Raw genomic sequence first — 15,914 nt, forward strand, 5'->3', positions numbered from 1 at the left:
GTTCAAAAAAGAACACATTTGGTCCAAACATACCGTCCACCAAAATTAAACTATTTTTCCTAGTTTTGAAACCAAGTTAACAATTTAACTACCCTATAGCTTGGAAGCATTCCTAAATATACGTCATCATTTTTCTCGATCTAACACGACCTAACAGAGTTAACAGGGTTATTACAGTTATTATTGTGAATACCCCTAATGTTGTCGATGCTCCTCATATCTTCTTTCATAAGCAACAAAAGAAATGAATTGGTCTGATTTTATTAATGCGTATTTAAGAATAAAAATTCGTATAAACAAAAAACAGCTGTTAAATTCGTCGCTGCCATGTTGGTTACCTACGCTCTAACGGCTAGAAATGTGACTACATTTTTCTCTTAACATCTAACATTGCCCTGGCCTGTTAGATCGACAAGTCTACGTCATCATTTTTCTCGATCTAACCTAACAGAGTTAGCAGGGTTAACACAAAGAACGTTAATACTCTTTTTGTCTTATCCTTCTGTTTAAGTTTTAATCCATTAAGAGATTTTTCGTTTTTTTCAGCAAAAACTTATTTAGAACAATAAACAACACCGAGTACATTTATATCCAAAAACAATCCTTTTATGTGTTAAATTGTAATTTTTGCATATTTCACAGGAGAGTTCGGCGCTAGTTATTTGGCTGAAAAGTTCGAAATACAGGGAAAGAACGTGGTCGCAATTAACACAATAGAACGGAAACAGGAAACTTGCAACAGGATGGAAATGGCGATGATTTTGTCAATGCAAACTTTAATAACTACCGATAATTCATATTATCATAAGTATGTCAAAAGAAAACATTAACAAAGTATCACGAAGAGGTGAATGTTGAATGCACATTGCATTTAAGGTTGCATATAATATACATGTTGTTTATTTAATTAACTATAGGGGGCGTTATTAGGTCAGGACACGTCAGAAATTTAAAATTAAAATGTGATTTTTAGAAATGGAATATAGAAGAGTCGGGGGGGAAAACGGTAGCCAGCTTAGCCCAGTGGAAACGTTCAGATTTATCATTCTTGAGCACAATACGATCCTCCTCGGCTTTAATCTCCACTCCCTATTAAGCTCTTATAACACGTCTTATTTATGTCAGATTTTAATGGTCCCCGACCTCTTTGTCCAGGTGAATTCCAGAAGCTCGCAAGTCCCTTGTAATGGAATAACTGGCTTCACTCCCGGTATATCTCCTTCCTTTTATAATAGCCGTCGACTTAGGCGACTGTTTTATGCCCGTATCCGGTTTGAATGGCGGCGAGGATTGCATTCCGATGGCGAACACCTTTTTGGGCCCGAGCCTTTTGATCCGAAGTAGAAAAGAAGAAATTCCCGCTTGCAAACGACGAACGGATCAAGCACACGCCCGTTACATTGGATAGGAGCTTCCTACAACTTTCGCAAGCTTTTCTCCTGCTCGCCAAGCAAGTTAATCCGCTCAGACATGGAAGATTCAACACGAAAGAGAATTAACAATAAAGAAGTATTATGTCAGTTATACAATAAAAAAAGGTGGAAGACGCGTCAAAAGTATTTAAAAAACAGAGACATAAAGCATAAACGTGCCTGCTATTCTAGAGCAAAAGTAATTTGAATAGTAACATTTTTCTGGTACATTATTATTTGTCAAAAAAGGGACTTGACTTCCGCACAAATCACACAGACCCAACACTGAAGATTCGACCCAACAGACAGACGCTCTAACCACTCGGCTACTGCGGTCCCCTGAAGATGCTTAAAAGTGTCCGATGGGTATATCTTGATCTAAAATGGCCAAACAACGAGAGAAATGAAAAGCAGCCTTCAATCACCGATCATCCAAGTTTTTCTATTTTTACTATTTTGGTCTGTCAGATGCAAATCGGCATTTCGCCATCTTCAGAGTATCTGGGCGATTTCTTTAAAGTCAAGTCTTTTTTATAAGATCCTGATGGTGTACGCCTGTCGGAGTTTTTCTGTCATAAAAGAGACTTGAATTCGCAAAAATCACACAGACCGAACACTGAAGATACAAGCCTTAACCACTCGGCTAAAGCGATCTGATGATGATTAAATTCGTCCGATGGGCCAAAACAAGTAGAAGGACAAACTATGTTAATTAAAAAATGGCCAAACTATGAGAAAATAGTATGCATATCATGGTCATCCTGTTCTTCCTGTCTTCGCTGTGTTCTATTTCTCCATCTTCAGTATTTTTACAGGAAAACCATAAGACTTTAACCCATGGTTGAGAAATGGAAATGATCATCGGCACTGAAGATGGCGAATGCAGGCTGATACAGAGAGCCACGAACACTGTGATTGAAGGTAGGCTCTTGAAGAAAAGAGCAAATTCAGTTGTTACTACCAATATTTCGACCTACTTTAAGGTCATCATCAGGGCAAATCAATCTTATTCTAGGCACCGAGGCTGTTACAGTCCTTAGGATGTTAGGTCTGAGTCGGTCTTGAAGGAAATTTGAGATCGCCTGTAAAAGACAAGTATTTCTAACTATAGACATATTTAAGATTATTTTTCCCTGATGATGTCAAGACCGTACCTTGATCCATTGTTGTGAGAGAAAAGATGGTCAATTCGTCTATCATCCAGATAGGCCAGACCAAAATGATCTGTAACGACCAAACTGCAGGTTCATTGCCTAATTTCGTTGAAAATGCTAATAATTTGATCTTGAATAGATATGCCGGACGTATAAAAGAGAGGGTGTCCAATCTGGTCTCATTTAACATTATCAACCGATAGCTGTGATAATTAAATTATACACATATATAAAAAATTAAAAAATAAGCATGGTTTTATAACAGCAACCACGGATGTGAATGTCAAGTAGAAAAAAATTAGTAAGAAAAAAATGAAACACAGTCCGTTCTTTGTTTTCATATTCAGAGAAATCATCAACGGTACAAAAAGGCCCGTTAGCGGGTAATTAAATCAGAGGATTCCCAAGTCATGGAATATTTACTTACTGGCCCGTCTCTATCTGTAATTCATATTTTAATTAGCTCTTTGTTCCTTGACAGCCGGCCGGAGGAAGCAATGATTCAGAGGTAAGGATCATATTGCCCGGATGACACAGACCCTTGTCCGTCCGCAATTAGCACCTCCTTTGATGCATTTTTATAACTGCCGTCACAAGCGAATGCACATCTCTTATTGTTCTCGTTTTACGAAGAGTTTTAAAGGAAAATTTAAAAAAGGCGGACGTGTCGACGTTTTATTGGCAGTCGGTTAGACGTGTCACGGGACTTGTTTGATTGCTGAAAGTCTTTCTGGTCACGATTTGAATCCTGGCCCCCACCCGGCCTGGCAAACGGCATACACAAACGACTCAAGCACAACTCGAAACTGCCCATATTTATCCTTAGTCCCGATCCCAAAGTAAAAGGGGACCAAACGGTTTTACGACAGAAAAGACCCTTTCTTAAATTGAAAAAGCCCTTTTTTTGATAATGCATAGAGAACAAGATAAATTTCCGAACGCGTTTATATTTTTCAATAATTTATAGGAAATAAATTTGATTAATAAAAATCCAACATTAAATACATTATTATATACCATATTAACATTACAGAATGAAGAAAAAACCCCGACGACATCGACTACGAGGTCTCGAAGTACATGACGTTGGTTAACTTGAAATTAAGACAAGTTTTTTTTCAGTTTTTTTTTCAAGGATACGAAGAAAACTTTCTTTTTTTATCGACTGGACCTGCATTTTGGGGAGACCACTATCCTTGAAAAAACTGAAAAACCTTGTCTTAATTTCAACTTAACCAACCTCATGTACTTCGAGACCTCGCAGTCGATGCCGTCGGGGTTTTTTCGTCATTCTGTAATGTTAATATGGTGTATAATAATGTATTTAATGTTTGATTTTTGTAATCAAATTTATTAATATGAGAAATAGGATGCAGCCCTGATGATGGTCTTATAAAGGCCGAAAACTTGGAAGTGATCACAGTCTATTTCTTTCTCTACCTGACCGGAAACCAGATCCCAAACATATTAATCGTCGTGGTCGATTCCTTCTTCATCAACATCATTGTATACATCTAGATGTCTTCAAAAAAATTAAAGAATCGTCTGCAATGACTTGCAGAAACCAGCGTATTGAGCCCGTTTTTTTTTTTTTTCTGATTCGAAAAAAGATTTTAAACTCTTCAGGCTGAATTTCCGGTTTTCCAATTTGCATTATAAACGTTGAATTTCTCTCAAGGTTTCAATATTTTGTCAGTTGGCCGTGCATAAATTGTCCACGGATCATTTATACGTCCATAAGTGCTTCGGGATCGTAAAATTAATTAGATTTTTATTCGTCATAAACATGTTTTCAGATTCAAAACTGGTGATCTGATTAATATAAAGTGGTCAAACGGCTAGCTGGGTTGTAATGAAAGGAATACAAGGCACAGAACATTAATCTGCCAAGAAGATGATTTTGACCAAATATAACATGATCACCCGACAAACAAACGGTCTAAAATGTGTAAGCCTGAATTTTAGTGTATTCATCTCAAATAAGATTTTTTTTCGGCAAACCAGCACTTAAAAATGTTACAAATTTTTGCTTGAGATTTTCTCCTCGTCAAAGCACTGACACTACGGTTACTGCTTCAGGAGGAAACGTGTCCTGAAAAACTAGATGATTTTCACAGCTCAGGGATTAAATATCAACATTTCTCAAAACTTCTGAAAGCGAAATTAGATCAGTTCGTTGACAAATAATTCATTGTCATTATGAATGAGAAAATGTATCGAAATAAAAGCATCGAGTAAAAAAACTACTAAATTGTGAGAAATTTTTGCTTACCGATGATTTTTTATCTTCTTATCACCGGTGCCTGAAAAGGATAAAAATAAAACACAGACCCACTCACTGAGGAAGAACAGAAACAGGTACCCGATTGATCGGTTAAGACCAAATTAGGGGGGAAAACTATTATCGCATTGGGAAATTTTTGTAACAGCGAAGTACCGATATATTTTCCACATCCGTAGTGTCATGGCAATGACCAGTAGGCTATGAAACGCCCGTAAAATATTTTTTTAACACCGACACGGTTTGTTTGAGGGAAAATTTACTTCTAAGAAACACTGTTCGTCTCGTTTATTAGTGTTTTGAGAAAGTAATGGCATGGCTATACGGTCCTGGTACAAAAGACCGAAACGGCCAAGTCTAGACAAGTTCATAAGAAAGTATAAAATCTAGCTTTAAGATGATGTAACGACTCATTGGCCGAAATTTGTCATGGGCCAACGGTTGTAAAATTATGCGACGATGCATGTAGTTTATGACCATCTCGTCCACCCGCGTCCTGAAAGATGGGGCCAACTTTTTATTAGGACTTTAGGACGCTATAAAGATCGGCTAAAAATACCTCGAGTGGGAACCGGATCTGGTACCTTACCAACTCATACCGGCTGCAAAATTTTAATTTATTTAACACAATGGATCTCATTCGTCGAATTTTACAAGTTGAAGGCCTGTAGGCTTATAAAGAAACAATAATCGGTTACATTCTTCGATCAGGGGAGTTATTTCCCTTTCAGGTTTTATTGTTTTAAATTGCAAATCGCTTCCCCCTCCTAATTCATACACTATTTCGCAACTTGTTCAGCCTTATCTCTCTTCTGAATACAAATTAGAAATGGAAAGAGAAGGTTACGCTTCGTCTCGCTACGTTTCGAATCATTATCAGATGGGAAGAAGTTGTTAGAAGCCGAGTGTGCACCACGAGACCTGTTGCATGCGATTCATCATCGATTAATCGTCGAGCACAAGGCGAATGAGTGAAGATTTTTTTCCAGGTTTATAGGACTTAACTTGTCGAAAACCCGTGAAGTCTAAGTTTTAAGAGACAGATTATAATGAAATATGATTTGCTTTGTAGGCAGAGATATTTTCAGGGTTTTTTCACTTCGACAACCTCTTCAATATTTAAATTTAGTATTGAGAATAATATCGAAATCGTGACGCACCGGCTTCGTGAAGAATGTTGAGTTGAGCAAGTACTCGGGGTTGGAAGAAAAATCCATTTTCAGCAGGCCAATTGCTTCTCGTTGTTATTCTTTCTTAAGCACGGCTTTGACCAACGCCAACTGGTTTCGTTCTTTTTTGAACGAAAAAATCGGAAAAAAGCTCCAACCATATATTTTTCCTTTCTTACATGAATTTTAATAAAGGAATGATTGTAGTATAGACAGAAACTTTCACAGTAAATGTGTAGAGATTAGTAACCGTTAATCGATAGTTATTCAGATATCGTGAGATGCGGTCTGGTGTGATGTAGGTTTCAGAAAAACATTTTCTTTATCGTGCCAACGTTTCGATCTTTTATTGAGATCATCTTCAGGGCCTGGGATTTACAAACATTGTTTACATTTAACAAATACATTTAGGATGTGGAAAAGTGAATTTATACAATGCAAAATATATTTTATATTCAGACAAAGTATTTATAAAGTATTAAAACAGCAAAATCTCACTGGCACTCTCAACACGACACGCAAGGATGGCACAATGTAAACATTGTTTGTAAATCCCAGGCCCTGAGGATGATCTCAATAAAGATCGAAACGCTGGCACGATACAGAAAATGTTTTTCTGAAACCTACATCACACCCGACCGCATCTCACGATATCTGAATAACTTTCACAGTAAAGTTATAGACAACTGTCTATAGTTCACTATATTGTTATGGATCTAGCAATGTAGGTTTACACTGTACCCAAAAGGTAGCTAAACAACATAAAACAGCCAGGTAAACTGTTTATAAAAAAAATTGTTTCCAGCCCTTTGTTCAAGAACGAAATGTCCTTCCAGCGCTAAGAGGCTAAGGCTGGGCATTGTTCAAGTCGGCGGGAGTTAATCCCACGGTATTTAGGAACATGATTTATAAAGCGGCACAGGAGCTAAGCCAATAACATAGTGTTAAGTGCCTACGACGACAACGTACATATATCATGAGATGACATAGCAGAAATTAGCCTGAATTTTATTGAAGCCTTTTTCCACTCGGAACGTTCGAGTTGTTAAAAGGCGCATACAAATTTATAACCCGGTCTTTAACGTAAAAAAGTCCTGATTATATCCAGCATAGTGTTGTAAAGAAATCAAAAAACTAGTAAATAGATTTTGTCGACGTACTGATGTTGGGCTGTTGTTTTAATAACTTTCATTGTTGAACTAACTTTCAATAACTTCTTTCAACTACGGTGGATATCGTTTACAACGACATCGGATAGAACTTACAACCGGTTAAAGCATACAATCTCCGGAATCGGGAAATGTTATAGGAAAAATTACATTAACACCGTTTTCATCGTACACACCGTTTAGAGCGTATACTTTTCTGGGTCCCGGGTTGATTTTCTTACCACACAATACCACTACAGTTGCCCAACCAATGAACCAAGGAGGAATCCAAAACCTTGAGGGTATTTTCCGGAGAGAATTGGCGTACAAACTGATACAGAAAAATGAAAATAAAGATGCTAGTTGACGTTGATCGACCTACGTAGTTTAAACGGATGTTGTATTGGATCTTCTTGAGGCCATTACATTTGTCTTGAGGTCATTACAATCATTGCAATGACCTCAAGAAGATCCAATACAACATCAGTTGAAAATAAAGATGACTCCAAAATCACTATTCTAGAAGCAATCCTGCTGTTGAAGGCTTGGGATTGAGTTGGGAAAAAGACTAGTCAACTGCTTCTGGCCTGTTTACTTCCACTGATCAGACGTTTTATTCGGAGATTGACTGTATATACTCGGAGCTGAAACAATCCCTGCTATCAGTGCTAATTACTCCATGGACGAGTTCCTTGAGGCGGACATGGATATCGTGACATGAGAGGAGTTGTCTGTCGAAGCTATAATCCAGAACACCCAGGTCGTCGAACAGCAACCCACAGAATCCATACCAGAAACAGAAGAGAAGAGGGCGATTTCGGCAAAATTCCATCGACTGCTGAAGTGCTTCATACTCAGGGCATACATACACACCAACGTGATCTCTTAGGCCGTTAAAGAAACGTTTTTGATCGTGTCGTGAACAATCGAGGACTTTTACAAAATGTAAAAATAATTCTCAGGAGAAAATCACTGATGTCTTCACAAATTAGAAAGAATTCACGATGTTTGTAAGATGTTAACTCGTGTTAACTCGAATAGAGAAATGTCCAGTAAGATCGTGAACCCCCTTCTTTTCTTAGCACGTTAAACTTTCATTTTTCCGCAATGCTGTGCGTGGCGATTGGTAGAACCAAAAATAAAGCTATAACAGTCCTTGAAGGCTTCTTGTCGTTCGTTATGGCTTTATTTTGTGTTAAATTGTAAGATGCCAGAAATTAATAAAAAAAGGAAAATTAATCAAATCTTTCATTCAAAATGCTATCTATGCACTCGAAAAGTACTAAGAAATGGCACGCTTCAATTCGTGCCGAAATACCTAACTTGTATCCTAACGTCTAACAGCCTACAACTTTATAGGATAGGGGCTGTATCTCTATGAATGAGAGTATAAGGGCAGGTCAGAAATTACCAAAAGAAATGTATTGGTCTGATTTATTAATGCTTATTGAGAATAAAAATACTCTCAACACGACACGCAAGAATGGCACAATTACACAGAAGACAAACACTTTGAGCCCTGAAGATGATCTCAATAAAGATCGAAACGTTGGCACGATAAAGAAAATGTTTTTCTGAAACCTACATCACACCAGACCGCATCTCACGATTTGTAAATAAATATTGATTAACGGTCACGAATCACCACACATTAAAAAAAATCTCATTGGCACTCTCAACACGACACGCAAGAATGGCACAATTACACAGAAGACAAACACTTTGAGCCCTGAAGATCTCAATAAAGATCGAAACGTTGGCACGATAAAGAAAATGTTTTTCTGAAACCTACATCACACCAGACCGCATCTCACGATTTCTGAATGATTATCGCTTAACGGTCACTAATCACCACACAAATAAAAATAAGTGTAAACAAAAATCTGCTGTTAAATTCATGACTGCCATGTTGGTTACCTACGCCCTAACGTACAGCAATGTGACTACATTTTCGACCTAATAATTTACATTGGCCTAGGCCTGTCAGATCGTTAATAATGTTAACAATCTTAACTAGCCGATTCTTACAATCAGCCATCATTTTTCTCAATCTAACAGGCCCTAACAGAGTTAACATGGTTAACGCAAAGATCGTGAATGGCCCTAATACGTGAACCTATGGTTAATTCTTTCGCAATGCTGCGCGTGGCGATTGGTAGAACCAAAAATAAAGCTATAACAGTTCTTGAAGGCTTGTTGTTTGTTTTGGTTTTCTTTTGCGTGAAATTGAAGGTGCCAGAAGTTAACAAAAATGGAAAATTAATCAACTTTTTCATTCAAAATGCTATTTATGCACTCGAAAAGTACTAACAAATGACACGCTTCAATTCGTGCCGACATATCTAACTTGTATCCTAACGTCAAACAGCCTACAACTTTATACAATAGAAGGATGTATGCACTATGATTGACAGTTTAAGGACAGGTCAGAAATTAATAAAAGAAATGTATTGGTCTGATTTAATTAATTCGCATTTAAGAATAAGAATACGTATAAACAAAAAACAGCTGTTAAATTCATGGCTGCCATATTGGTTACCTACGCCTTAACGGCTAGCAATTTGACTACATTTTCTACTTCGAACCTGTTAAATCGAGCAATGTTACTAGCCGATTCTTACAAGTCTACGTAATCATTTCCGTCGTTCTAACACGACCTAACAGAGTTAACACAAAGATCGTGAATACCCGTATTATCACATCCTTCTTAACAGACAAACATGTAGACATTCCCTCAAAGGAGAATCTAGGTCCAATTCTTTATTTTCTGTAACATTGGGTTCCGGAAAATGAGAAGCGTAAAATAGCAAAGTTTGCGACACAGCGATAATATGTACAGGACCAAGCAGCTATTATTCCATAATCTATCAAAATACTTGCAACTGAACAAAATTTACCGAAAAAATGAGAATCTGTTACAACATGGTTAAATCGACATATATAAGTTTTGCAAATAAGAAATTGGACAATATTCCAGCCTGCGGAAAGCGAAGAAAAGACAAACTAAAAAACATCGTTCAAATAATAAAACCTTTGGTGCAAACATACCGCCCACCATAATTAAACTATTTTTCCTAGTTTTGAAAACAAATTAACATTTTAATTGCCCTATAGTTTGGAAGCATTCCTTTATCTACGTCATCATTTTTCTTGATCTAACACCACCCAATGGAGTCAACAGGGTTAACACAATGATCGTGAATAACCCTAGTTTGTAAACAATTATGATAATATACCCTAATTAAGTGAAAGAATGTCAATATATTGTAGAAGGAATTTTGTATGCATTAAAGGAGATTTTTTTAATTTCATTCAATACATTCATTCTGTTTTACAACACATCCACCCGTATTGCTACACATATTGTATATAGCATACATTTACGTTGTAATCGATGTATTGGATACAGCGGACATTGGTTACAACGTACAAAAACCTGTCGTCCCTTCATAACCGTTGTAAACGATATCCAATGTATTACTCTGTTCCATTTCATTATAATTATTATCAAGGAATTTTTGAAGTTCACAGTTATTCGTTGAAATCTGCTGACAATATTGAAGTGATCATGTCTCAGACCTGACCTTTATTTTTTCGTATAAGTTGTTGTTTTATCATCACAAAAATTCTCTAATCTACCGAATATTTTAGATGAATATCAATACTTACGGCGGGGTAGAAAGGCGGTTGATCTGGCGGGTTGAGGGAGGCGGCGGCCGCAGCAGCAGCGGCCGGGAAGTAAGCTGCCACTGCCTCCGGCGGGTAAGGCGATGGGTAGACGCCGAGGGGCGGCAGTCTTTGATACGCCAACATATCGTACTGGCACGAACAGACAGAATGGCCGGTTATCGGGTCCGTAAATATAGGCCGGCCCGTTTCGCAGCACCTTCCTGGCGGTGCAGCCGCTGGAGGCCCTGGAGATCTAGGCGAACCGCTTTCCCGTCCTGGGCTACCCTGACAGAATAAAACACACATCTTTAGGTACCTAATATTAAAAACTCACCGGTAATATAATAATATATACAGTATATAGCATTCATAATTTTTTATTTACAAAGAATTAATTTGCTCCATCAAGATCTTTTAATATGTAATGTAATCTTTATGGCCCTGTAAAGTACTGATTATGACATGGCCTCCTGAACTGGTGAACCACAAATTTCTCATTTTCCCACCAATCGGTTTAGTTTTAACGTGTAATATGAAATGAACTAAAATTAGTACATTCTTGTTTACTAGTTGGATCGTTTCCTCTGATTTTGGTTTACGTAGCCCATAACTGCGGCTAGCGTCTAACCTTGCCGGGCATTTCTCTTTCTTGTTATCTTCATTGATCTGTCTCTATGTCACTGAAGATGGCGAGAAGCCGAAACAAGTCTGACAGGTCAAAACAAGATATGTGAGCCGAAACGATCGAGCTACAGTTTTTTCACCCCGACGCCATCTTTTATGTTTAGTTTTTAACTGTTCACATGAATCTTTTAGCATCAAACCTTATCATTTTCCTACCAATCGGTTCAGTTTTCTGGTTTAATATGAAATGAACTAATTTTAGTATATTCTTACGTAATATAGTTTCATCGTTTCCTATCATTTGGTTTGCGCGGCCGACCTGCAGTACGATGCATTTCTGCTTCTCGATATATTTATTGTTCGGTCTGTATTTCAATTGTTAAATCTATTTTAATATTGAATTATTTTTTTGCATTGTATAAATTCACTTTTTTCCTCATCCAACATGTATTTGTTAAATTTAAACAGTGCTTATAAATCCCAGGCGCTGAAGATGATCTCAATAAAGATCGAAACGTTGGCACGATAAAGAAAATGTTTTTCTGAAAGCTACATCACACCAGACCGCATCTCACGATTTCTGAATAACTATCGATTAACGGTCACTATATAGTCTCACTGTTTTGGTCTTTGCGTTGCATTTCAGCTTTTCGCCGACCTTGGTATAGGATCTATGTGTCACTGAAGATGACAAGATAAAGAAACAAGGCGGATAGACTAAAAGACTACGGCCAACAGAAAAATTGATCAAAAACGATCATACTAATTTGCTTTCTTCATTTATTTGTAACTGTATATAAAATATGACAAGCAAAAATGAGGAAATATGTCAAATATAAATTTTATGAATACAGAATACATCTAATTCATTCTCAAATCGTCGGTAACCGCGAAAATCTATATTAATAATTTTATCAATTTGTAGATTGGATGGCGAAGACTTTAACAATAAATATTGTAACAGAATTTATGAAGTGATTTTAAAATGGAGGTCGGCTGCAGGGACAAGAACTTATGTAACTACCTAGTACCTTCGGCTTAAAGATATAAGAAATGGTGCATAAAGAAGGCAAATGAGAAAGAGTTACGACCGTTAAGCGCTCTGGAAACTTCAACAGGCCGTAAAACCAGTATGGGAGATTATTTCAAAAGGCATCACCCCCACCCGGGTCGTGAGTCAGAAATGACAACTGCACGCATATTTATGCGGCGTTGGTTGGATTTGGAGGGGCGCCAGCATCCGATTCCGTTGTATTTAAACACGATCCGTCCAACTGTAAATTACATGTTAACCTCGTAGCGAATTAAAAAAGGAGAGGACAGATTCAAAAGGAGAACAATGGAGTACGTGGCCGGGGAGCAGATCGGCTTGTATATGAGTCGCCGGAGGGAGGCCTTGTAAGGGGAGGACGGTGACAACCTTTTAGCCGGGACAAGACCAGCTACACGAACCCCGATAAATATTAGACGAAGCTTTCCAAACCGTGAAGAGGCTCCCCGCTTTATAGCGGTACGTAATTGATTTATAAGCCGCCAAATTGAATGGACCAGAGAAACGCAGACCCTCCACCAGATTTGTACACCCTTACGACACTCTGAAACAAGAGCTTCCGCTTGTTCGACGGAAAATATCTGCCTCGCCCAAAAAAAGAGGAAAATATCAAAATTATTTTCTCTTAGTGTTCAACATTCGAAACAGTTTTGTGTAACAAATTCAGCTAGAGATAGGTATTAAAGCTAACCTGTTATTATAATACTTTGATTTAAATAATAACGTGTATTTTTTAACACATTTGCTGTAATTACATCAGAGTAGTATTCACGATGTTTGTAAGATGTTAACTCGTGTTAACTGGAATAGAGAAATGTCCAGTAAGATCGTGAATGCCCCCTTTTTTTTCTTAGCACGATAAACGTTCATTTTTCCGCAATGCTGCGCGTGGCGATTGGTAGAACCAAAAATAAAGCTATAACAGTCCTTGAAGGCTTGTCGTTTGTTTTGGGTTTACTTTGTGTTCAATTGTAAGATGGCAGAAGTTAATAAAAAAAAGGAAAATTAATCAATTCTTTCATTCAAAATGTTATCTATGAACTCGAAAATTACTAACAAATGACTCTTCAATTCCTGCCGACATACCTAACTTGTATCCTAACGTCTAACAGCCTACAACTTTATTTTATAGCAGAGTTTTACAAGTCTACGTCACCATTTTTCTCGATCTAGCACGACCTAATCGAGTTAACATGGTTAACACAAAGTTCTTGAATACCCCTAATATGAGAACTTTTGGTAAATGTGCTAAATGCCAATCAGCTAACCTGTTATTCTGTTTTTATTGGGATCGAGAATTAATCGATGTGTGGATAGAGAAGAGGCTCAGGGGGACATTCTTGGCCCCATCCTGTATATATACAGCTGACTACGGGACCGCGATGGCCGGCTGGTTAGGGCGTCCGACTTAAATTTGCCACGCTAGCGGTTCTCGGTTCAAATCCCGTTCTGTATTTTTAATTGATAATAGTATGCAAAATTATTGTAAACGGTTTGAATCCTGGTCCCCGACACCCAGGCAGCAATTCAAAACTCAACTTTATACACGACATTACAACGACCACTGGACATATCCAACATCTTTGGACAAGCTACCCATGTTGGTTACCTACGCCTTAACGGATAGCAATGTGACTACATTTTCGACCTAACATCTAACATTGGCCCTGGCCTGTTAGATCGAGAAATGTTAACTAACCGATTCTTACAAGTCTACGTCATCATTTTTCTCGATCTAACAGAGTTAAAAGGGTTAACACAAAGATCGTGAATACTCCTACTATCTACCTCTTGCCCTTGAACTTTCATGTTTTAACCCGATTTCAGTTTAAAACCATGATAACCTACAAATAAACAAATCTGGATTGTCTCCTTTTATAGGATTACTACTTTCCATTACTGTAATTAACGATCAAAATTTACCTAAAATTACCAAGCGTTCGGGCGCGTTTGGTACAAGGGTCTCCGTACAAATTAAAGCGTGTACTTCCAAATACCCTCAACTTAAAACTTCAACTCCACATTGGTTCTTTCGGGTCCGAAAAAGGATTATTTACCACCCCGACCCGTGAGATTTTTAAATGTCGTCTGGTGACCAACCTGTAGTTCAGCCCGTATATCCTGGTTTAATTTCTCAGGCGCATTTCGACTTATCGCCATATTCAGTGATACACAGACCCGAAACAACGCAAGAAGCCGTATTGCATCGGAAAGATAAATACAACGAGGATACGCAGAGTAAAATAATCGGAAACGATCCAACGATAGTAAATATGATTTTACAAATTTTAGTTCATTGCATGAGCCACGCTGAAACGGACCAACTGTCTTCATCGCAGACACATTGTTACTTTATGTTTACTTTTTAACTGTTAATATGAACAGGTTGTCTTACCAATCTTATCGTTTTCCGACCTATCAGTTTGATTCCAGCTAGTAATACGAAATGAACTAAAATTAGTACATTCTTATTTACTATAGTTTCATCATTTCCTATCAGTTACTGTTTTACAGCAAAACACTCTCACTATCCTTAATTTTAGGTCTGTGTGACACTGAAGATGACGAAAAGCTAAAACGCGCCTGAGAAAGCAACAGAACGCGATTATGCAGACCAAAACGAACATAAATGTCCGAACTACACGTTTATCACATGTTGATCTTATTAGAGGTTTATTCTGGGACAAAATAAATATTGAATTATTATGTAAGTGAGAAATTTTGACGTATGAAATGAACTAAAATTAGTACATTCCTATTTTTCTTCTTATCCTATCCGATCATTTTGGTCTGCATAGTTTAAATGTTTTGGTATTTTTGAAGCATTTTTTAGACTTCTTCCCATCCTTAGGGTGATGTGATGAGAAACCTAAACGCCTGGAAAACCTACTCAATCTTGGCTACATGCGGGCCAAAACGATTAAAAGAGACCAAACAGTAGATTCATCACCAACCAGACAAAATGTTATTTTTTGTTTATTTTTCAACGTTAATATGAACAAACTATTCTAGCGGCCAAGCGGTTTGGATTTAGCGTGCAATATAAAAAGTACTAAATTTAATACATTCTTATGTACTTAGTTTGGCCGTTTCCGATCATTATCGTCTACGTTGACTCACTGTTTTTTTTTTCCTTTTGCGACTCATTTCGGATTTGCATCGACATTAGTATACAGTCATAGAAATGATGAAGAAGTCATAGAAATGGTGAGTATAGTGATAGAAGAACCATTACAAAAAGTGAGAAAACAGTTAGTGTATGTTTTGTATGCCATGGAAGATCTTGAGAAGGTGAAATGCATCTGACAGGTTAACTCAGGAGTACATGGGGACTGAAACGTCAAAAATAATAATAATTATTATGAGCCACAATTTCCTAAATCTTCAATACTATTGTTTCTTAGTG

At 37.4% G+C, this 15,914-nt stretch overlaps 1 protein-coding gene across 6 annotated transcripts in view; it reads right to left on the minus strand.

The window, feature by feature from the left end:
• Nucleotides 1-15,914, minus strand: part of LOC106668280 (iroquois-class homeodomain protein IRX-4) — a 94,343-nt gene that overhangs the window by 41,465 nt on the left and 36,964 nt on the right. For 4 of the 6 annotated variants that reach the window (XM_014396885.2, XM_024227291.1, XM_014396883.2 and 1 more), the window contains one exon: nt 10,834-11,118. In XM_014396885.2, the coding sequence (XP_014252371.1) occupies nt 10,834-11,118 (285 nt within the window). The remainder of the gene's footprint in view (nt 1-10,833; nt 11,119-15,914) is intronic. The other 2 variants (XM_024227292.1, XM_014396886.2) reach the window with 1 other exon arrangement.

Source organism: Cimex lectularius, unplaced genomic scaffold, assembly GCF_000648675.2.
Source record: "Cimex lectularius strain Harlan isolate CLEC.00 unplaced genomic scaffold, Clec_2.1 scaffold42, whole genome shotgun sequence".
Taxonomy (NCBI): domain Eukaryota; kingdom Metazoa; phylum Arthropoda; class Insecta; order Hemiptera; family Cimicidae; genus Cimex; species Cimex lectularius.